This window comes from Bubalus kerabau, chromosome 20, assembly GCF_029407905.1.
Source record: "Bubalus kerabau isolate K-KA32 ecotype Philippines breed swamp buffalo chromosome 20, PCC_UOA_SB_1v2, whole genome shotgun sequence".
In the NCBI taxonomy this organism is placed as follows: Eukaryota; Metazoa; Chordata; class Mammalia; order Artiodactyla; family Bovidae; genus Bubalus; species Bubalus kerabau.
This window is the reverse complement of record NC_073643.1, coordinates 7,094,893-7,118,515: the sequence shown is the minus strand read 5'-3', so window position 1 is coordinate 7,118,515 and position 23,623 is coordinate 7,094,893. Positions and strand designations below refer to the sequence as shown.

At 45.2% G+C, this 23,623-nt stretch overlaps 1 protein-coding gene across 12 annotated transcripts in view; it reads left to right on the top strand.

Moving 5' to 3' along the window:
• GADL1 (glutamate decarboxylase like 1) overlaps positions 1-23,623 on the top strand; it is a 505,418-nt gene that overhangs the window by 341,925 nt on the left and 139,870 nt on the right. For 8 of the 12 annotated variants that reach the window (XR_008706302.1, XM_055558455.1, XM_055558457.1 and 5 more), the window contains 5 exons: positions 8,996-9,168; positions 14,001-14,127; positions 16,857-16,947; positions 20,574-20,680; positions 21,366-21,481. Coding sequence is in view for 11 of the 12 variants with exons in the window: in XM_055558453.1 (XP_055414428.1) it covers positions 8,996-9,168; positions 14,001-14,127; positions 16,857-16,947; positions 20,574-20,680; positions 21,366-21,481 (614 nt within the window). In the remaining variant the exon portion in view is untranslated. Of the gene's footprint in view, positions 1-7,693; positions 7,731-7,910; positions 8,032-8,995; positions 9,169-14,000; positions 14,128-16,856; positions 16,948-19,837; positions 19,954-19,980; positions 20,056-20,573; positions 20,681-21,365; positions 21,482-23,623 lie in introns of those variants that run through there. The other 4 variants (XM_055558456.1, XM_055558458.1, XM_055558461.1 and 1 more) reach the window with 4 other exon arrangements.

The window sequence follows — 23,623 nt, the reverse complement described above, 5'->3', positions numbered from 1 at the left end:
CTGCATCTTCTTTCTGCATCTCCTCCCAGATCAAGAGGCTAGTGCCTCTACTGCCTGGACTTCCACAGTAGCCTCCTAAGCAGCCTCCCTATTCCCACATCTGCCCTTAGACAGGCCCCCTCTACAGGGTGCAGAGACGTCTGTGGGAGATGCAAACCAGACCATGCTGCTCTTCAGATTAAAACCTTCGAGTGGCTTTCTGTGCCTTTGGAATGAAACGCCTTGCCTGGTCTGCTCCCGAACTTCTTTCCCAAGCTTGCTCTATGCTTCCTTCCCTTGTCCTCACAATTGGGCCCCACCCATCTCTTTCTCTTCCTTTGAGAGAACAATTTATAGATCATTTACATCTGTTGGTCTTTCTAAACTACTCTCTTTTCATGTCTTTTTACATCTGGAACTTTCTCCTCATTTGCATCTTAATTCAAATGTTTCTTCATAGGAAATACTTTCCCCTGATCAGATATGAAATTCCTCATTGTCTTCATTCTATCAAGCCGTTCAGATAATTTCCTTTAAAGCATTTGTTAGGGTCTGCAATTATTTAAATTGTTTGATTGTTTTTTTATTAACTATCTCTCCCATCCACCCCAAGTAAATTTGTGTCTTCTTTTGCATTGCTCAGCTTCCAGTGCCTCACACATTGTCCTGAACATACTACTACTACTAAGTCACTTCAGTCGTGTCCGACTCTGTGCGACCCCATGGACTGCAGCCTACTAGGCTCCTCCATCCATGGGATTTTCCGGGCAACAGTACTGGTGTGGGGTGCCATTGCCTTCTCCTGTCCTGAACATAACAGGCCCTAAATAAATATTTGCTGAATGCTTGAATGAAGGACCATTCTAAATACCATCTAACCTAAAACGACTTTCTGCTTCTCACAATCAGAAGCCCTTCTCTGGAATTTCAGTGTGCTTTATCCGACCTCAAGCATCATACTTTATACTTTATACCTTCTAGATGGGATCCTAGGTATTCACAAATGTGTCTGTGTTTCCTTGTTGGACACTGTGGTTACTGTCTCTATGTCTGACTCGTCTCTGAGTCTCGCACAGTGCCTGCCCCGGGGTCTTGCACATACCTAGTATTCAATAAATATTTGCTGCTGCTGCTGCTGCTGCTAAGTTGCTTCAGTCGTGTCCGACTCTGTGAGACCCTATAGACAGCAGCCCAGCAGGCTCCCCCGTCCCTGGGATTCTCCAGGCAAGAACACTGGAGTGGGAGTAAATATTTGGGGAAGTATAAGTGAAAGAAGCATTAACTCACAGTGAATTTCAACTAAAGTGAGTTTAACCTCCAAAATAAGACCAAAGGAGTGATTTGCATTGTCTTTTTTTTTTTTGCCTTTGGGTGCCATCTCTAGGGCTTCCCAGGTGGCTCAGTGGTAAAGAATCTGCCTACCCATGCACGAGACATGAATTAGATCCCTGGGTCAGGAAGATCCCCTAGGGAAGAAAATGGCAACTTACTCCAATATTCTTGCCTGGAAAATCCCATGGACAGAGGAGCCTGGCAGGCTATAGTCCATTGGGCTGCAAAAGAGTCAGACAGACTTCTCGACTAAGCCACAAACAACAAAGACCATCTCTAGCAGACCAAAGTTGTGAGCGTAGTTTTACCGCTTGCTCCTGTGATTTCATATTTTAGGGCTGTGCTGTGGACATCATTTGGTGTCTAAGTCAGGTCTCTGATTAAACCAGTTACAGAGCTAGATTCAGACATTTAGTCCCTGAACTTGTTGCTACTATCCACACCTTTGGAGCTTCTGCGGCCACTGCCTTGTATTATTGTTATTTCTTAATATTGATTTATTTCCTAGAGTCGTCTTCCTTGTAGGCTGCCCATAGCTACCCTCTCATTGGCATGCTGTATCTGCTGCTGCTGCTGCTGCTAAGTCATGTCAGTCGCGTCCGACTCTGTGCGACCCCATAGACGGCAGCCCACCAGGCTCCCCCATCCCTGGGATTCTCCAGGCAAGAACACTGGAGTAGGTTGCCATTTCCTTCTCCAGTGCATGAAAGTGAAACGTGAAAGTGAAGTCGCTCAGTCGTGTCCGACTCTTAGTGACCCCATGGACTGCAGCCCACCAGGCTCCTCCGTCCATGGGATTCTCCAGGCAAGAGTACTGGAGTGGGGTGCCATTGCCTTCTCCACATGCTGTATCTAAGACAGTACAAATGGCTTAAAATGGATATGAAACTCTAAAGGGATGCAAACAGTGGGTAAATCTGACAGTGCCAGGTACATCGACTAAATTAGGTGTCCATTTTTTCAAGAAACACCTGATTTAGAAGACTCCAATACAGAGCACTGTCTCTTCAACTTCTTTTCAGCTCTGGTTTTTTTTTTCTCCCTGTCCCCCTGGATATTGTCTTTCAAGACTTTAACAACTTGAGAGCAGAGACTGCGTTTTTTACTTTCTGTATTCCCAGGCACCAGGCTGGGTACTCGGTACCCAGCAGGCCCTTATTAATTTATTAATTAATGTTACCTCTTTCCCCAGTTTTTTTCTCATGCCTGTCTTGGACTGTCCCACTAGGCTCTCTAGGTCCTGACCCTCAGCTCTCACTAGGGCCCCAGTATCTCTGGCACAGCTTTTCTGAAGTGTTCCTTGGCCTCCCCACCAGATGCCTGGATTTACTTTGACTCATTGTTCCTTTTTCTGTTCCTTGGAAGCAAGCACTGATTTTCCTAGAGCTAATTTTCTCTTAACAATTAAAGACTCTCAAATGGCGAGCTTGGTTCTTTCGGGTTGATTTTCTGGCTAAGATCTGACCTTTACCGGAACCAGCATGCAATGTTGGTACTGGAAAAGAGTTCACTAACACCACCTCAGTAATGGTCCTTACTCACTGTGTCCTGTACTCTATTCCTGCCACTTGGCTCTGTAGCTTGCAAGGCTGTCTTCCACCTTTCCAACGACCCAGTGTTTTCTCCACTGGCCACATAAGAAGGCTGGGTCACATAGATGTTAAGCAGCATGGGCAACATCACAGCGGCACAGTTAGAATTGGGGCCAGCATCTCCCTGGTTTCAAAGCTTAAGCCTGGGCATCACCTCAGATGATAATGGAAGCCTTACTAATGGGATTATGCTGACCAGAGAATGGGGAATGCCTTCACTGTATTTGGAGCTGATGAGACCATACCTGGGTTATGCCTCCTTTTATTAGAAATAAACTCATTCAGATGAGCACCCATGGATGATCAGATCCATGGAAGAAGCTGGAGCAGTTTTACTTGGCAAAATAAGAGACTTAGATGAGAATCGATGAAAGTCTTCACATGTTTGGGATATGTGCTGCCGAAGCTAGCACAAGGTCTTCACATGTTTGGATTAGAGCCCCACGGGAGAGAAATCAGACTTGCTTTGTCCACTCCTCTCCTGCAGAAGCCTGGAGAAATGACGCAAGTGCAGATTCAGAGTCACCGTAGGGGAAGCTCTGTGGCCCCTCCAGCTGTTTGTCATGGAGTTGCTACTTTAAGAAATGAAGAGGTTTTAAAATTCTTCTTATTATTAATTCCTGCAGATTTTTAGAGAGAAGACAAGTCTTCGAATTCAGAAGTCTTCTCTGACCCTCAGCTTCTCCTGTAACCCTAAGCCATAACCCTAAATGTCTACAGTGTTTGCATTCAACTTGTTATTGGTGTCCTTCTCAGGACATGTGACACTCATTATCTCCTATTGCATTATTCAAACTCTGAGACTCTCAGTTACAGAGGACAGAAACTGAGTCTAATTCGTCTTTCTCTCATTATTGACTCCGTAGCACTGCCTTACAAACTGCAGATGTCCATAGCACAGTACCCTGTTGCTCCTTCATAAAGCTTCAGTGTATTCTTCACCCCAGTTTTACTGCTTAACCAGCTCTGTGACCCTGGACAAGCCAGTTAAACTCTCTGTGTCTCCACTTCCTCAACTATAGAACTGAATAACCAGCTAAAAATTTTGTGGCGATGAAATTTTTCAACTCTGTAAAATTTTGAGAGCAGAGTCTGTCACACATGTCTTGTACTGTTGTAAATTTTCAGCACCTAACTCCCCAAAGAGACTTTGAGTTCCGCAAGGAGATAATCCAGTTCCTGTCTTTAGCCTCCAGCCTGCTGTGTGGCACATGGGAGGTGAGTAATCCATGTTTGTTGAAATGGATACATAATCATTAAATGATAAGAGAGAAGCCAGGCAGCCAAAGATGTCAGATTCTGGAAGCATCTGAGAGGTCAACAACTGTGGTCCCTAAACCCACCTGCATGTTAGTATAAGTATTTGTATAACTGAAGGCGACAGCACCCTACTCCAGTCCTCTTGCCTGGAGAATCCATGGATGGAGGAGCCTGGTGGGCCACAGTCCATGGGGTTGCTAAGAGTCAGACACAACTGAACGACTTCACTTTCACTTTTCACTTTCATATGTTGGAGAAGGAAATGGCAACCCATTCCAGTGTTCTTGCCTGGAGAATCCCAGGGACGGGGGAGCCTGGTGGGCTGCTGTCTATGGGGTCGCACAGAGTCGGACATGACTCAAGCGACTTAGCAGCAGTAGCAGCAGGTGAGAGTGCAGCCGGCCCAACACTTTTCCTGGATTGTCTCCTATTTTATTGATGAGGGAAAGTGAAGCACAGAGAGAATGTGTCATTCCAGGATCAGAGAACCTGAGAGGCTCAAACTCAGCTCTCCTGTTGTCTCAGCCACAGGGTTGGGAAGGGGTTTGGGGGCTGTGTGAAAGGGTTAAATAAGATGACCTCTAAGATAATGATGTAGCCAGCCAACAGCTCAGGGAGTTGTTGAGTGCTTGTGAACACCAACAACTGAACTGTTTTTCCTGGGATGTCCAGAAAATTGAGACATGGATCCCTTCTGTCGTTGTTTCTACTCTGGTACAAGAAATAAAACCTCTACACAAATAGCCACTTTCCTGCAAAGTGGAAAGTGACAAGACAGGAAGTCTGGACAGCTGCCACACAGCTGCTTGACCGTGGCTGGAAGTTCAGCTCTCTTCACAGGGCAACCCCCTCCCACTGAGGCTCCTTCCTCTGACTGTTCCAGGAGATAACTCACCAGCTGCTTTAGAGTTCACTACCCTGGCGTCCCTTGGACTGCAAGGAGATCCAACCAGTCCATTCTGAAGGAGATCAACCCTGGGTGTTCTTTGGAAGGAATGATGCTAAAGCTGAAACTCCAATACTTTGGCCATCTGATGCGAAGAGTTGACTCATTGGAAAAGACTCTGATGCTGGGAGGGATTGGGGGCAGGAGGAGAAGGGGACGACAGAGGATGAGATGGCTGGATGGCATCACTGACTCAATGGACGTGAGTTTGAGTGAGCTCCAGGAGTTGGTGATGGACAGGGAGGCCTGGCGTGCTGCGATTCGTGGGGTTGCAAAGAGTCAGACACGACTGAGCGACTGAACTGAACTGAACTGAACCCTGGCATCTGATCACTCTGAGATCTCCCTTTCCCTTGTCATAGCTTACTGTCACATGTAATTACTCCTGTTTATTTATTTATTTAATAAATAGTTTTAATTGCCTACTGCTGTTACCTAACACTTCCTGAGTTAGCTAATATTTCTAATGTTTACTGAGAGCCCACTGTTTGCCAGGCTTTGCTTTAGGTCTTAGGTCTTCATCTGCATTAATTCATTTAATCCTATGAAACTCTGAAATAGTATTTGAAGCTGAATTTATCATTTGGGCTTCCCTGGTGGCTCAGATGGTACAGAATCTGCCTGCAATGCAGGAGACCCAAGTTTGACACGTGGGTTGGGAAGATCCCCTGGAGAAAGGAATGGCTACCCATTCCAGTATTCTTGCCAGGAGAACTCCGTGGACAGAGGAGCGTGGTCGGCTACAGTCCATGGGGTCGTAAAGAGCTGGACACGACTGAGTGACTAACACTTTCACTTTATGATTTGTTCAGCAAGGAAGAAGGGTGCATCTTTTCAAACAAACCAGAAGTTGAGCTAATTATATAGACAGGAGTTTGGAAAGTATGGAGTTGAGGAATCGGTGGAAATAAAGAAGTCAGAACGTTTGGGGATTGACTGGTTTCCACATTTGGCAGTGTGGTTCCTGGAGTGAGACTTGTGATGGACTGACCTTCAGACATCAGAAGCCTACAAAGCAAAGAAGGAGGGAGAAGAGAAAGAAAGTGGCCTTGGTGAAAAGAACACATGGCGAGGAGAGTGGGAGCCTCTCACCCGTGGTTCCCCTTGACGACCCAGACTGCAAACTCAGTTTTGCCTCATCGACCCTGTTCCCCGGGTCCCTCTTTCCCACTTCTGGTCCTTTCTAGTCCATGAATTGAGTTCTGTGTCTGCCCTATTCCTACCAAAGGCGTCTCCTGCTTGGTTAGAGCTGGCAACCTGCAGTGGCATCTCAGAGGAGGGGACATGGTCGCTGGCTGGTTGAAGGAGCCAGGGTCCCGGACTTCTTGTATCTAGTAACCAAAAAATGTTTATGGAACTCTTCCAATCTGACAGGCACTTTCGGGTGCCCTGAAACAGACGTCAGCTGACAGGAATTGGATCATTCCCGTAGAGCTTAATCTCTGTTGCAAAGACAGTATTTAAACAAGTAAGTAAATAAATATTATACATATAATATGTCACAGGGTGGTTACCACTCTGGATTCAAATAAAGCAGAGAAAAACGTGGGAGAGAGGAGTGGGTGCAGTGTGAAATGAGGTCAGTGCGGACACCTCGCTGAGAAACTGGTGTTGAAGGAAAGAGTTAAGGAAGAGTGAGGCAGCCACAGTGAGTGGGATGTGGTGAGGCTGGAGGGCAGGAATTAGAGAAGTGGTTTGATGGCCAAGAGATAATGGGGGAAGGAGCTCATTTAAAGCCTTAGACGTCATTTTCAGGACTTTGACTTTTAATTTGATAAAGGGTCATTGAATGGTTTGAACAGGAGTCATGATGTGATCTGACTTAGCTTTTTGAAGAAACATGGGAGCTGCCTTGCTGAGAATTGTCCTCACAGTACATGGGGCAGGGTGGCAGCTGGAGGGTTCATTGGAAAGTGAGCCCAAGCGTTTGATGGTGATAAGGGAGGGGGCACTGAAGAGCAGACAGATTCTGGGTGTATTCTTCCTGGAGCATTCTTCTCATAGAAGGCTTGAGTGTTTACTGCTGTCAACTCTAGCAGATAGAGTCCTGACGTAACTCTCCAGAAGAGCACAGCTTGACCGACTGTTCAGTCTCCAGAGGGTCTTTTCCAGTCTGGGCCAGTGTGACAATGTGGTGGGGTCAGGGAGGAGAGGCACATGATCACATCTTGTTGTAGAATTAAAACATCAAGAAAAGATGCCTAATCTATACCCAAACCTTTATAGTTTTTTAAGTAGGATTTTTCTCCTATAGAATTGTTCAAAATCTATATAGAAATTATAGATTTCTACAATTGATGGCTGTGGAGCAAGAGACAATTTTAATTTCAATTTCTCTGCTATTTTGGTTGCAACTGGGTGTTTGACATTGTGTGTATGTGTGAGAGAAACAGAGAGGGTGAGAAAGAGAGAGACTCTTAGAGGTTTACAGAGTGGCTGCTATTCCCTGGGCAATAGAAACCTGAAATCCCACTAATGAGGCTAGAAAAAAATCAGACCTTTTCTGTGTGCTTAATAATAGCACTGCCTGCTGACATAACCAGGGTTCCCTGAATAATTGCCCTCTTTTCCAATTTATTTTTAGGACCTAAAATTTGGCGGGGAGGAAAGTGCCTTGAGTGGTAAGCACTTCCATCCAACAGCTCAATTCCAGGGCTTCACCATTTGGCCCTAAACCATGTTAGATACATCTTTCCAAGTGGAAGACAAGTTAAAGCTAAGGATGAAGCTGAGATTCATTGTGAGAGCTCTGAATGGTTTACCCCTCAGTCTGAGGATAAAAGATCAATCGTTTGCTACAGATTCTATCCTTCTCGAATTGGAGAATCTTCCCGCAACGTTTATCTGCCTGTGGACACCATTAGAGTTTGCCAGTCGTAGAATTAAAGGGCATAATAAGTGTAAATGCTGTTAGAACCCTCGGTAGGTATAAAAATATCTGAAATACACACAGACCCATCAGTGTGTTTAAGGGAGGTGCTATGCTTGGCGAGGTGCTGAAAAATATTTTAAAATTGTTTGTGTAACTTTTTGCAAGTTATTGAATATAATAAGGAGGAAAGAGATACTGATTAGAAAGAGAGCATACGATTGAATCAGAGCTTGAGGCAGAATATTGGTTGAATATCTGGATTAAGTTGCCAGCATTAATTTGGAGGAGAGCTATTTTGGGTAGGCAGTAACCTTTAGTCTCAGATATAGATTTCCATGTTGACTTTTAACCTTTAGTCACGGGCCCGCAGCTGTCCAGTCCTGAAAGTGTTCTGTTCCATCCTCCTGCCTAAATTCCAAGTTTGAGAAGTTTCAAAGTGTGAGATACAGCTTACAGGAACCTTCCCGCTGCTCTGTTTTCCTCCTCCTCCCAGTAGGAAATGGCCAAGTATATTTAACGGGGGGCTTTCAGAAACACAGCAAGGGGGCGTTTAATCACAGGCTTAAAATGTAAAATCAAAAGAAGAGATACATTGACATTTCTTCTTCTTCTCTGGGAGTGACTTATGAAAGGAAACATACAGTCATCCTTAAATTACAAAGGAGTGTGTGTGCTCATGAAACAGACATGGGCTTGTGTTTACAAAGATCATTTTTGCACATGTCTGAGAGATGTTTGTACGAGTGAATAAAATGGGTTGAATTTACATTGCTTGAACTCCTGCATGCTCCCTGATGCTAAACAAAAGATGCTGCAGGAATGGAAAATGGAGCTTGCTTTCTTTAACTCTGTCGTATCATTGGGCGCCATTAAGAAGCTGTTCGCTTCAGTGCCTCAGACGTATCAAATGAAGGGACGCCCTCTGAAGGTGGGATCGCAAGCCATTTCCTCCATGCTTTGCTTTGTGCTGGAGTAAGATTCTCTCTAAAACATGGTTTGATTGTGTGCTTCCAGGAGATATCGATCCACAAGAGATGGTTCCGAGCAGGAAGAACGTGGTTCTCGTGGATGGAGTCATACTGAATGGCCCCACAACAGATACAAAAGCAGGAGAAAAATTTGTGGAAGATGCCTGTAGACTAATAATGGAAGAGGTGATTTTGAAGGCTACAGACATCAATGAGAAGGTAAACGTGAAAGCCTGTGAGAAACCATGAGGATGGGACTGCTAGGTTTTATCCACCCCTGGATGGCTAGATATAAGGGGAAGAGGAATCATGCTTTCATTTCCTGTGTACTTTTGTTTCAAGGGGATGCCCCGATACCAAAGCTGGTACCCACTCTCCCACCCCACCTCAGCTTCCAGACCCCCATCCAGTTTCTGCTTTCCTGGAAAGCAGCCAGTGAGTGTGGGGAGACTGGCCAAGACCCAGAGTTTAACCAGGTAAGGTTGTGAAGCACAGGATGAACCCTTCTGCCCCAGATGACGATACAAATTATAAATCAACCGATGATCTGATTTCTCTAGTCTCCAGCACACACCCTGCTTTCCATTGTCTGGCGCATATTCCTTATGTTACTAGTGAAATCAAGCAGAAGGTAGAAAAAGTGTGAAAAGTTTTTAAATTTATCTGAGGGACTTTACTAGCAGTTTGTCTGAGCTTAGACTGGAAATCTTGGGTTGCTAAGTCTGACTTTTCTGACTGGTACCAGTGACCAGTTCTAGCTTTCAAATTCAGACGCAAATTGACAATGGAATCACCACTAATGACATCTGTTCTTAATAGTAATTACTTTGTGCCAATTGATATTCTAAGAACTACTCCGTATGTGTTTGTGTATGTAACCCATGTGTTTGTGTACTGAATCTGTAAAGACGCCTAAGATGCCGGTACTATTGATCAACTCTATTTTAGAGACGAGGGGCAAAGCGTGGCACCAGATGCCAAGGATGTTGCCCCAAAGAACATGCCAGAGGGTCTTGGGGCTGGTGCCAGAATCCAGGCTGGTTGCAGAGTCTGTGCTTTTCATGGCTTCTCCCTGTGTCTCTCAGAATCTCACAATTAATAGCTATCACACTGATCACCTTTCATATTTCAAATCACTGAAGGTATTTCCTAATTTTGTGCTTATAATTGAGTTTTCTCCTGTCTTAGCTGTACCCAGGGAACGTTTGGACCTGCTTTTACTCCCCTGGAAATTTTTTATATTGGCCTTTATTCGGTCATTAAATATTAACTGAGTCTAGCTAAGGATAAAACATTATATTCAGCCCTGGGGGATATAAAGCAAAGTAAGATAAAGGCTCAGCTTTGAACAGAATCGGAATAAAAAACAGGGGGTCCCAAGAAGAAGGTGATAAATGCTGTGTGGTTTGGGCAGATTTTGGGTAGATCTCACTAAGAAGTGGACACCTTGGACTTTGATGCAGAATCTGAGGATGAAATAGGTGTTTGTTGTTGTTTTTTTATTTGGCTGTGTCTGGTCTTATCTGCAGCATGAGGGATCTAGTTCGCCAACCAGGGATTGAGCCCAAGTCCCTACGTTGGGAGCATGGAGTCTTAGCCATTGGGCTGCCAGGGAAGTTCCTGGAGTAAGATTTTGATGGGTAGAGAGAACTGGGCCCAGGTGTGTTGCAGAAAGTGGAAGGTGAATGAGGCGGAGAGAGGTATAATAGGGCAAGGTATTTATTACACCAAGGGGCCCCTTCACGTGGAAAGAAGGGCTCATACAGGGCAGTGATGGGAGATAGGATGAGAAGGGTGGGCTTAAAATCCTAAGTTATCAACTCAGTGGCCCCAAGCCCATTGAATTATGGTAGTCATGCAGGGTGGAGAAGGAAATGGCAACCCACTCCAGTGTACTTGCCTGGAGAATCCCATGGATGGAGAAGCCTGGTGGGCTGCAGTCTGTGGGGCTGCACAGAGTTGGACACGACTGAAGTGACTTGGCGGCAGCAGCAGTCATGCAGGGACATGCATCCATGTGAAGCTGGATTGTGATGTTGGAGTTGGGAGAGGGAGGTGAGGTTTTTATGCTGCTGACTTAGCCTACTTGGTCAGAGATTCAATGCGTCCCCTTTCAAAGGTGGCCTGAGGATAGGATGGGTCCCCATACTTAGTGATGGGCTTCCCACGTGGTGATAGTGGTAAAGAACCTGCCTGCCAATGCAGGAGATATAAGAGACTCGAGTTCAGTTCCTGAGTCAGGAAGAGCCCTTGGAGGAGGGCATGGCTACCCTCTCCAGTATTCTTGCCTGGAGAATCCCAAGGACAGAGAAGCCTGGCAGGCTACAGTCCATAGGGTCGCAAAGAGTCAGACACAACTGAAGCGACTTTGCACACTCACAGCACAGCCATACTTAGTGACATGATTACCTCTGGCTCCCCTCTTTTGTAGACACTCTTCCTCAGCCACTTTTTTTCAATTGAACTGTAACTTACTTTCAGTCAAATGTACTGCCTTTGGTGTGCACTTCTTTGAGTTTTGACAAATCGCGTAACCAGCAACAGAATTAAAACACAGAACAGTTCCGTCACCCCATGTGCCCCTGTGCCCCTCCGTTGTCAGCCTCTCCCCTCACCTCTGGCCCCTGGCAATCACTGATTTGTGTTTGTGGGGTGTTGCTGTCCTTGAAGTTTTTTCATCGACATCACATGAATTCATAGTCCTTCCTTTGCACGGTCACACCCCGTTTGGTTGACTTCTGCCCGCCGTGGTTCATGCTTCTAAGCTCGGAGTTTAATTTCATACCTCTTGCATGATTTGGTGTTTCGCCCTGCTTTCTCCAGCCTCCTGATCTTGGCCTCCACCCTCTGGAGAGTCCCCTGTCTGTCTCCTCCCCTCCACAGGGAAACTTTTTAAGGATCTTCAACACTGCCCCCTCCCTCCACGTCCTCACCTCCTACGTCCTTGCTTCATGCAATCTGGTCTCCACTCCCACCTCCCTCAGTCAGACGCTCTTGCCAAGCACACTGCCTTGTTGATCCATCCCAGGAGTACTTCCCAATCTCTGTCTACTTTGGCGTCTCTACAGGACCTGAGTGGTGACTGTCTCCTCCCCCGAGCGTCCCTCTTCCTTTGTGTAGTAGCTCTAAACTCTTCCGGGTTGCTCCCTGCCTCTTTGGAGTGTCCTCACCTCACAAGTGAGCTCTTTCCCTTCACCCTTTGCTTACGTGCTGGCGCTGCCCAGGTGAGACCCACACTTTCTACTGTTACTACAGGTTCCCTCTGAGCTGTGTCACTTGGGTCACATTATAATAGATCCCTGCAACTCTGTTTCTGATCTTTTGAAAGAGCTTCAGACCAACTGTTACACCCCCTTTGGATGTCCTGTAGGTGCCTTGGACTAAATATGCCCCAAACTCACCATCCAACCCCACCCAACCGCACCCACCATGAAACCACATGCCAGCTGGAAAGCTCAAGATGGCCTTTGGCTATTCCTTGCCCTCATCCTTCCTGTGTTATTGCTTTCCAGGTTCTATTGATGGCGCATGTTCAATATCTCCAGATATGCTTCATTCCTGAGGCAGCCAGCCTCATCCAGACCACTACCTTCTCTTGCCTGCTTTATCAGAGTAACCCCTTATTTCCAATTTTACTTGGACTCTCCATATTGCAACCAAAGCCATTATCTAAAACTAATATTATCACATGTAATTCCCTTGTCCAAAGCATATCAGTGTTTTTTTAGAGCCACATTCAAACTCTGTAACATGTGACATGAAGCCCGTCACCATCTGAGCCTTGTTTTATCTCTTCATTCATTCATTCAACATGCTGTTGATAACCTCTTGTATGGCAGGCTCTGTTAGTTCCTTGGCATTGGTTAGAAAACTGACTGACACCTCTGCTTTCATGGTGATTGTGTGTCACAAATGAATTACATGGGGAGGTCACAGGGGCCTGGAAAAAGGAAGAGAAGAAAGAGTTGGGGGGGGGGTACTTCTGGAGGTAGAGTAACACACAGCTTGTGATTTTAAATAAAGAGTGGGGATTGCTGACTTGACAGAGGGACATCTGAGAAGAGTTTTGAATGAAGTGAGGAAGTTAGCTATGAGGAGGTTTGGGTGAAGGTTGCATTCCAGGCTGAGGGTGAAGACCCTAACATGGGAATGCGTCTGGTACGTATAAGGAGTGGAAAGGAGGCCAGGGTGTGGGGTGGGGGGCGCGTCCATGCCACCGGGGAAACAGATGTACAGGATCAGTGCAGGTCATTGTAAGGACTTGGGCTTTTACTCTGAAGGAAATGAGGAGCCATCAGACATATTTGAGCAGAGGGCTACCTGTGGCTGAGATGGAAGAGGAGCATTCTAGATGCTGACTGCGGGGCTGACAGCAGATGGTGTGGGGCCGGGGGCCAGGGACAGAGACAAGTGGGGGAGCTGTTCCGGGATTCCAGCTCCACTTTTCCCTACCTCCCCCAAGCTCTGAGTTCAAGCCACACCCAGCGGACTTCTCTCTTCAGATGGGCCATGGGTACTCTTGTATCTCAGCCCCTGCTTGTTCTGTTCTTCCTCCTAGAAGGCCCCTTGCATGACCCCCATCCCTTATAATCTTTGCTTGGTTCTTTAGTTGTTGTTCAGTCAGCAAATCATGTCCGACTCTTTGTGACCCCATGGGCTGTGGCGCCAGGCCTCCCTGTCCCTCACTAGCTTCTGGAGTCTGCCCAAGTTCACGTCCATTCACTCAGTGATGCCATCCAACCATCTCGTCCTTTGTCGCCCTCTTCTCCTTCTGCCTTCAACCTTTCGCAGTCTTATTTTGTCCCACTTGGATGTCAGTGCTTTCAAGACTTCTTCCAAAATTGAAGACAAAGTCCCCTGCTTTGTTGCAACAGCATCTGCTTTAGCAGATGTCAGAGCTCTGGCCCCAGGGAACGGTGCTTGCCCGTTTGCATCTCTCTCTCTTCCACTGGTCTGGAAGCTTCACTAGGGTGGGGTTCACGTTTCCTACATCCTCTCCACACCTGGCTCCAGTGAGTGCCCCTGTAACCGTGCTGTTGCCAAATCCCCAGGTCTGTGAGTGGCGGCCCCCTGAAGAGCTGAAGCGGCTTCTTGACTTGGAGCTGAGGGACGCGGGAGAGCCGCACCACCGCCTGCTGCAGCGCTGCCAGGACGTCATACGCTACAGCGTCAAGACCAGTAAGAGCTCCCCCCGCTTCATCTGTGCTGCAGACAGTTCTTCCATTTTCGTTAGCACGTGTTTATCCCATAGTCGGGGCGTCCCCGGTGGCTCAGCAGTAAAGAATCTACCTGCAGTGCAGGAGCCATAAGAGATGTGGGCTCGGTCCCTGGGTTGGGAAGACCCCCTGGAGGAGGGCATGGCAACCCACTCCAGTACTCTTGCCTGGAGAATCCCATGGACAGAGGAGCCTGGTGGGTTACAGCCCATGGGGTCGCAAAGAATCGGACATGATAGAAGCAACTTAGCACACACAGACCTCATAGTAAAGCTGGCTGTCAAATTCTTTATGGATGAGAAACCTGGATGAAAAATAGTGCTTCTGAGGTTTTGACAGTGGTTCCTCTAATCCCTAGTACGGATGTGTTGTCAGGGCCAAAGATAGGTTGATAGAAAAACTGATGGTGTTAAGCAGTCTTATATAAATACTGTCTGCTCCTCGGCAATCCCCATCCTCCATTTATAACCAAGACCAGAAATTATGACTGCTACTTATCATTTCTTATGTTGGTGCCACCTGACAAATGGTAGTTTGATTATAGAATTGGTGGGGATTTTAAATCGTGACCTCCCAGAATATCGCCCCTCAACATGTTCCAGAGACTGCCTTCCTATAAACAGGGATAGATTTATTTGAAGAGTATTCTTAGAGTTGGCAAGAACCAAGTTATTTTATCCCGTCTACCAGGATCAAGAGATAAAAACCTTTCAGAAGATACAATAATGCTTAACCACTGTGATCTTTTGTAAATGCATCAACATGATATTTGTTTTGTGCTTAAGTCCTACTCTGACTGACTGCTAATATACTATATACCCAGTGAATAAGTTTCAGAAGTAGGGGAAAAACTTTCCAGAATATGCATTTCTCAGTGTGATGTAAAGGTAATCTAGTACTTAAGACCATACAGGCATTATGCTTTGTGAGTTCTGACACTGAACTAAATTTAGTGAAAAGAACATAATAAAATCCTGGCTAAAAATAATTGGTTTATATTCCCTTAGCAAAGTCTGGTGCATGTATCAAAAACCCAGTTAGCATTTCAAAAGCAGAGATACATATCTCATTATTATAGTGCATGTCAGAAGCACAGAATGACATTTAGTGCAGTAGATTTTTCAGTTTACTGGATATTTTCCATAATGTTACCATGGAAATCAATCATAAATTAACACGGAACTAAAAAAAAACTTATTAAAATTACTTGTAGCAATGTCGGGTTTCCTTTGCCAGATTAGAGGAAGTTTGCCATGTTTTATACGAAAAGACATTTTCTTTTGAGCCTCTTGTTTTTCATTGAACTAGTTTAAAGAGAGGAAAAAAAAAAAAAAAACAACAACATCAAATGCTTTGAGTTGCTGTGAGAGGTCACTAACATGGTTCCCAAATACCCACATTTCTAAATAGGCCCCCTGCCTCTTTATTCTTCATCATGCTGGGCTTCTTATGATTGAGAATGTCAAGCCAGCTCTTAGCCTGGAGTCTGGTGTGAATATTCACACTGTGTAAAGCAAAGAACCTTTATGAGACCTTTTATAGGAGGGAAAAAATAGAAAGTTGGAACTAAAGTTTTTCAAGTCTTAAAGGCAAGTGCCTTTGAAGCCCGTTGAATCAGAAAGTTTATGTAAGCTGCGCGATGACTCACATCTTACTCCATAGACAGGATGCCAGCTGCACTATAAAAAACGGTCCAATCTGAAAAATTAAAAGGCCACTCACTGCCAAGAGCCTGAAGTGAACCCTGTCAGTAAGTGGAATGTGTTCAAATTAGGGAAATTGACATGGATAATTTCAGAAGGTAAACGTAGCCACAGGCTTTTTGATATGTGGACAGATTGCTCACATAATCCCTTTCTCAGGGTTCTGGTTTGGGTCTGGGTTGTATTTAAAAGGAAACAGGTAGGACTTCCCTGGTGATACAGCAGATAGGAATCTGCCTGCCAATGCAGGGGATAGGAGTTCGATCCCTGGTTTGGGAAGATCCCACATGCTGTGAAGCAACTAAGCCCGTGCGTTACAGCCTGCAGAGCCTGTACACCTGAGCCTGTGTTTCACAAGAGATGCCCCTGCAGAGGGAAGCCTGTGCACGCAACTAGAGAGGACCACCCCCCTGGCCGCAACTAGAGAAAGCCTACGTGCAGCAACAGACCCACTGCAGCCAAAAAACAAACAAACAAATAAAAATTATTAAAGGAAAATGAAATAAGTAAACCAAAGGTCTCAAAAAAGTGCTCAAGTTTTGCTTAGAAACGTTCAGTAGACAGGCTTCTTCTTCAACATTTGGTTCCCTTGTACATGACTAGATTAAAAAATTTTTTTTAATTGAGATATAATGTGCATTCACTAAAGTGGACAAATCTTAGGTGCTCAACTCAGTGAATTTGTACATATCTGCATGTAAGTGACCATCACTCATATCAAGGTATAGACCATTCCTGGGACTCCAGAGGCTCCTTAAGCCTGGTGCTAATCAACGTCTCCTTGCCAGAGGTACCCAGAATTCTCACCTCTGTCAGCATCAGTCAGCTCTGCCCCAGATTGAGCATCATGTAACTGGAGTCATGTACTGTATGCCCTCTATATCCAGCTGCTTTCATTGTCTGAAGGATTCACTTATGTTACTGCTGTATCAATAGTTTTCTTTCTTTTTTATTGCTGTGTGGATTAATATTCTGCTTCAATTTACAGACCATCCAAGATTTTTCAACCAGTTATATGCTGGACTTGATTATTACTCTTTGGTGGCCAGATTTATGACAGAAGCATTAAACCCAAGTGTGTAAGTACATTTTACTGGAATTTTACACTGAATATGGATTAGGGATTTTGTTAAGTAGATGAAGTTTTATTTCATGAACTTCTTTTTAATTGTTTCATTTGTACAGTGTCATCATAAATAATGGAAGCGTCTTCTGACACTTAGCAGTATTTAAAGAGCAGTTTGATCCGATAGTGGTACTGTGAGATGGTTAAGGCAGGAATTCTCTCCACTTAACAGATGAGAAAATCGATTAAGCAACTTTTCATTTATTCCTGCATGAAAAGCCATATGTGGGCTAAGGTGCTGGAGAGAGTCTTTGTGTAAAAGCAGATGTTAGCTTTGCCTTCATGAAGCAAGTAGTCTAGATATAGAGATGCTGCATGCAAATTGATCCAAATGATCTGCACAGATTAATGTCATATTTTCAAATGAAGGAGAGGTACATGATGCTATAAATATATATGGGACAATTTTTCCTAGTTGTGCACTCAGGGAAGTCTTCTCTAAGCAGGTGACAGCTAAGAGGTGGAGAATGAGTGGAAGTTAGCTGGGTGAAAAGAGGAGGGAACAGCACGTACAAAACTCTTGTGGCAGGAGACAGCATGACACATGCCACGAACTGACAGTCAGGGTGGGGAAGCTGAGAAAACTGTGAGGGGTGTTGGGATGAGATTGGAGCCAGACATGGGGACCCAGTGGGCCAGGTTCATGAGTCATTCTAAGTGCAATGAAAAGCCTGTGAAGATTTCCAAATCACTAAGTGACATTTGCTTATTGAAAAGATCACTGGAAATATAGAAAGTGGATTGGAAAGGACCCATTAGGATGGCATTGCCTTAGTCAGGTGAGAGATGATAGTTGCTTGGATTTAGAGAGAAGTGGTAGAAATAGTAAAAAATGTGTTTGGAAGATAAAACAGAAAAGCCTGGATAATATACTGGATCTTGGAAATGGGAACAGGAGGGAAGTTTATAAGATGGTGCCTAGGTTTCTGGCTTTAATAGTTGGGCTGATGGTCGTGTCAGTCATTGAGATGACAATTTTCAAGTATACGGTGGAAAAAGCAAGAGCAGTAATTCAGTTTTCTTTCTTTCTTTCTTTTTAGTAATTCAGTTTTCAATTGTGAGCATTTGTGTTTGCAGTAATTTCAAAATATCTAAGGCTATGCTCTTGAAGAGTTGAGATATACATGGGCCTGGAATCCTGGTATTTTTATGAAATTATAAATTTAGGTGTTACTAGTCATGGATGAGATTCCTTAAGTCAGGCTTCCCAACTCGTTCTGCTCTTTGACTCAACCTGGGAGCTTTAAAAAAAATATTAAAGGAAAATACCACCCCCCCACCCAACCAAGAAAAATCCCAACAGAGACCAAGTAAATCTGAATTTCTGTCACTGTGTCCCAGGCACTGATACACAGTCCAACAAGTGATTTTAATGAGCAGGATGGAGACACTTTCAATAAAATTAAACCAGGAGTGGGAGAAGCACCACCTGCAGGACAGAACATGGGGGGAGGTGAGCAGAAGGCTCAGCCTGGCCTTGAGGGCAACTGACATTCCCTGGTTGGGAGGCACAGGCCCACCTGCAATGGAGGGAGAAGGAGGAGAAAGTCCAGGGAAGTCTGGGGGCCACGGAGGAGAGTGTGTCCAGAGTCCCGTGTTGTTGAGTGTTTAAGACAAGGACTGACAAATATCCCCTGGATTAACAACATGGGTGTCATGGGTGACTTCCGTCAGATAATTTTTTGTAGAATATTCAAAACAATCCCAGATACCAGGTTACAATGGGTAGAAGAGATAAGTGGTAAGAAAGATAGTAAAATTACACAATTCCATGACCCTTTCCTTGTAAGTCCTGGGATTTTTCTAACTACTCATCTGGGTTCTTTTACTGGAATATTTAGAGGCTTTTGAAGTATTAAATTGCTGAACAGGCCCCTCAAAATCTCACTAAGCCATGAGCACATTCTGTATCACCCCCTCCTCCACCTCTGGGTTTATAGTTGAGCTAGTTTCCAAAGCGGAGAAGGCGATGGCACCCCACTCCAGTACTCTTGCCTGGAAAATCCCATGGACGGAGGAGCCCGGTAGGCTGCAGTCCATGGGGTTGCTCAGAGTCGGACAGGACTGAGCGACTTCACTTTCACTTTTCACTTTCATGCATTGGAGAAGGAAGTGGCAACCCACTCCAGTGTTCTTGCCTGGAGAATCCCAGGGACGGGGGAGCCTGGTGGGCTGCCGTCTATGGGGTCGCAGAGAGTCGGACACGACTGAAGCGACTTAGCAGTAGCAGTAGTTTCCAAAGACAAATTTAATAGTATTTTTTTCATACTAAAAAGGAAATAATTATTTCCCTTTTATGTGTAATATGTTTTTTTACATATGTCCCCATTTTGCACACTTTTAGTATGTGTTAGTTTCCTAAACATGGTTGAAAATAGAATCTAAATTGTTGAAAAATGATGTAATGTCTGTAGAGTGCTTGGCACATAGGGAGGTGATACACAGTAGGTGTTCTTCTTTTTCCCTTCTTTACCAAAGTTTTTTTTTTCTTCTAGATGTTAGCATAACTGCATTAAATTCCGTGACTATAAATTTAAATGTGTCTGTCTAGCTTACTTTAGCTTACTTATTTAGAGTACACATTTACTCAGATTCAATTTAGTCACAGAATTGTTGGAGAAGGAGATAATACACAGTAGTCATCCTCCAGCTTTCTGGAGAAAGAAAGAAGTGTTACAAAATGACCTGGTAACTGTCTCAGGCTGGACTTCCTGGGCAGCTGCTCTAGATGGAGCTTAGTGAGCCAGGTGTTTATTAAGGGAAACCCTTAGGATCTCTGTGGGTGCTGGAGGGAAAGGAAACAGCTGGGCAGAGTTAGGAGTCAAGCCACCGTGCAGGCTCTGAGACCCCACCAGCTGACTCCAATGGATCTCTGGAGCTACCCTGGCCCTGCAGGGTGTTCTGGAGCCGGGACCTCGTGGCCAGGCCTAGTTGGTCCTCCAGATGGACCAGTCATCAGGTGTGGATGACCACAGGACGTGCCTAAAGGGGTTAACTTAGCAATGCTCCCTGCTGACAGCATTCCAACCCTCAGCCACAAACCCTCACAGCAGGGATCCAGGTAGCACTTTATAGTCAAATCACACTGTAAGAGATGTCCATAGTGCTCTTGCCGTTTGTACCAACACGGGAGTGTGGTGGAGGAAACCCAGGCTCTACGGCTGACTGCTAGGGTAGCTCACGATAGTAGCCTAATAAACCTGGTTGCCATGACAATGGTTTTTCTTTAACCAACCTCCAAAACAGCATCCAAAGAGCAAGATGGCCACTGCTCATGGCTAATACAAAGGCTACAGATGCACTGCTTTGATCTCTCCCAATGGAAGCAAAAGTTTTCTGTAAATTAAGACTTCGAAGTAGCTAATGTCCCTAGCGTACCAGCTCCCGGCATTTGTCCAGCCATGACCAGCGCAGTCACGGTCTCTGTGTATTTCTTTATTTCTGAAGGATTCATTTCCAAAGACTCTACCCACACTTCAGCAGCCACTTGGTTTAATAAAACTATGTGCATTTCTTGGAACTCCATAGGGATGGTTTGACTCTAACCATAGAAGTGAAGTGTTTTTTATATCTGTCTAGTTATACGTATGAGGTGTCTCCAGTGTTTCTATTGGTGGAAGAAGCAGTTCTGAAGAAAATGATTGAATTTATTGGCTGGAAAGAAGGGGATGGAATATTTAACCCAGGTAAGTACAATTAATTATTGCCTCCATTAATGCATCTGCAATTTTATTCCTGCCTTAATATGAGGAACAACTCCCTGCAGATTTCCACATGACATGAAGTTAGGTATGAATCATGCTACTTGGGGAGGATCAAGTTTGTGCCTTTCTCCAGAGTATGATATTTTGTATAAATGCTACAGAAATGACATACCTGCCAACAAGAGAGATGTCTAAAATTTTGGATTTATATCCAACACAAATGAATTGATCTACTGGTGGCAATTTGAAGGGCTATGATATGTTTATCAAACTTATCAATTCATTTTACTTGAGAAGTTTCCTGAATTGTATTTTGTTTCCCCTACAGTCTTTCTTGGGGACCAGGGAGCAGCACATGCTGTCATTTTATTGATTAAAGACAGAAAGAATATTATTACTATTAACTGTGGAGACGTGGGTACCAGCCCTACATCCATAGATGGAAGCTTTGAGTTTAGAAAAACTCCGGAATGAGAGACTAGGCCAAAACTTCTGGAGCTGGAGATGAGGACGTGTGTAAAAGGAATGGGATGGGGGTGCTCTCTTGACTTTGACAGTCATTTGTCATTAGACAGGCATGCCCACAGCCATCCGTGCCCCCCACTGTGGCTGGTGCTCTGGGGACAATGACGTCATGCTATCCATGTTTCCATTTTTGTTTTCACAGGTGGTTCAGTGTCCAATATGTATGCCATGAATTTAGCCAGATACAAGTACTGTCCTGATATTAAGGAAAAGGGGCTGTCTGGCTTGCCAAGATTAATCCTTTTCACATCTGCAGAGGTAAAAAAAAAATTATTTTTGATATGAGATACAGATTTTCTGAAAATGAACATGTCATGGAAGAGGGCTTGTTGGTTTGAGGGCTCCCAAGGGTGCTTTTTGTCAGCGTGTAAGTCATGCGCCTATGTACAGCGTCATATTTAATTCCAAAAGAAATTCTGATGCATTTGATATTGTAAGCCCTGGCCACCCTCTTTTGTATATCACCTTTTATTTAAGATTTATAGTCTGTAACGTTATTGGAGAAAAGAGAGCACTTAATTTCAAAGTGCCACCTCTTGTGAATCTCTGCTTTGAGTGTCTCATTTATTAGAATTTAGGTGATTGCTGCTGATCTCAGCTCTGTCTTCTGCTCCCATTTCCTTGTGAAACTGACTGCATTGAGTGGCTAACACAAGGGCCCTTCTAGGAAAGGGAGCTATTCAGTAACAGTGACATCACACAGACACACAAGGGGATGTTACCACAACCCCCTCTGAAGTGAGAGGTCAGCCTGTGGGTGGGGGCGCAGGCCCGGGGCTAGGCTGCCTGGGGCCAGTTCCTGTCTCCACTGCCTACTCTCTGAGTGACCTGGGTAAGTTGATGAATCCTGCTGTAACTCAGTTTCCTAATTTATAAAGATGAGTGTATCAGTCAGCTCTAATGTAACAAATTGCTCCTCAACCCAGAAGCATGCAGCTCTAGCCAGACATGGCCCTCAGGTTTGGGGACAGCCGAGCAGCGCTGGGCTTGCCTGGCCCATGGCTGCTCTGGGCGTGGCTGGGCTGGGCTGACAACAGGGATGCTCCCGCAGGCTGGCCCAGCGTTGTCATGGCAGCGGTGCAGGTGAAAAACAGCACAGAGACACACCGGGCCTCTTGAGTTCTGGGCTCAGAACTGGCACATTGTCGTTTCCCCCTCATTTTCTTGGTAAAGTGAGTTGCATATAGGAACCCAGATCCAAGAAGTAGGGAAATAGACTTCACCTCTTAAGGAGACTCTCTGCAAAGCTGCCTGGAGAAGGGATTGGGTGCAGGGGGCGGTGAACAGTCCATAAAAACGACCCAGCATCCACGTGAGCTTCGTTATCACCAGAGATCGAATGAGTTAGAGCATGTAGAGTGGTGCCTGGCACATACTAGACAGAAACGTTAGCTCTTTGTAGTAATAGGAGGAGGAGAGGGCTTTCCAGGTGGTGCTAGTGGTAAAGAACCCACCTGCCAGTGTAGGAGACATAGGAGACACAGGTTCAATCTTCCCCTGGGTCGGGAAGATCCCCTGGAGGAGGAAACGGCAGCCCACTCCAGCATTCTTGCCTGGAGAATCCCTTGGGCAGAGGAGCCTGGCGGGTACAGTCGGTGGGGTCGCAGAGTTGGACACGACTGAACACCTTAGCACACATGCGCTCAGGAGGAGAGAACGATCCAGCTACACCAACATGGGGCGCAGCTCAAATGCTGTCTTACTTGGAAAGGATGCTTTTTATTTGTCCTGTTTGTGGTTCCAGTAGGGGCCTCTGTCCATCCCACCACTGCTTTTTCCCCACATCCCCTCCTGTAGCTCCTGCAGTACTCCTAGGGCTCCTGTCAAACACATGAGACGGGCAAAATCTGATAGTTTTCTGCTAATTCCAACTGAACTTTCCTGTATCTGTTACTCTCTTCCAAGAGCAGAAGTTATCTTATTATCACAAAAGTATAATCTGTGCAGGAACCTGACCACCCCCATGTGTTTCCCCTGTCCTGCCTGACCATTGGTTAGCTCAGCACTAATTGCAGAGTGGACATTGAGTTGGGGGCAGCTAGGAGGAGTCATCTCCTCTGAGATTCTGAACTTACCTCCCCAGGCCCTTCCTCACAAGATGTTCTTTCTATAGCAAAAGAAGAATATTTAGGAATGTGGACTTCTAGGGGAAATGCTTGGTTTCTTGAGATGATGATGGAGTAGAATTTCCTGCCTGGATTCCAACCCTTGGTATTTCAGGTGGAGGAACCCTAGCATATCAGAAATGCAGAGTCCCTTCTGCATTTGAATTGCTATGTCCCCGCCTGGAAAGGCTGATTAAATAAGGGCCCTGCTATCAGCACAGCGATACTTTTGCCTTTTTTCATTCTTCATTTGGTTTAAAAGGTACCAGAGGAACATCCCTGGCTGTCTGGTGGT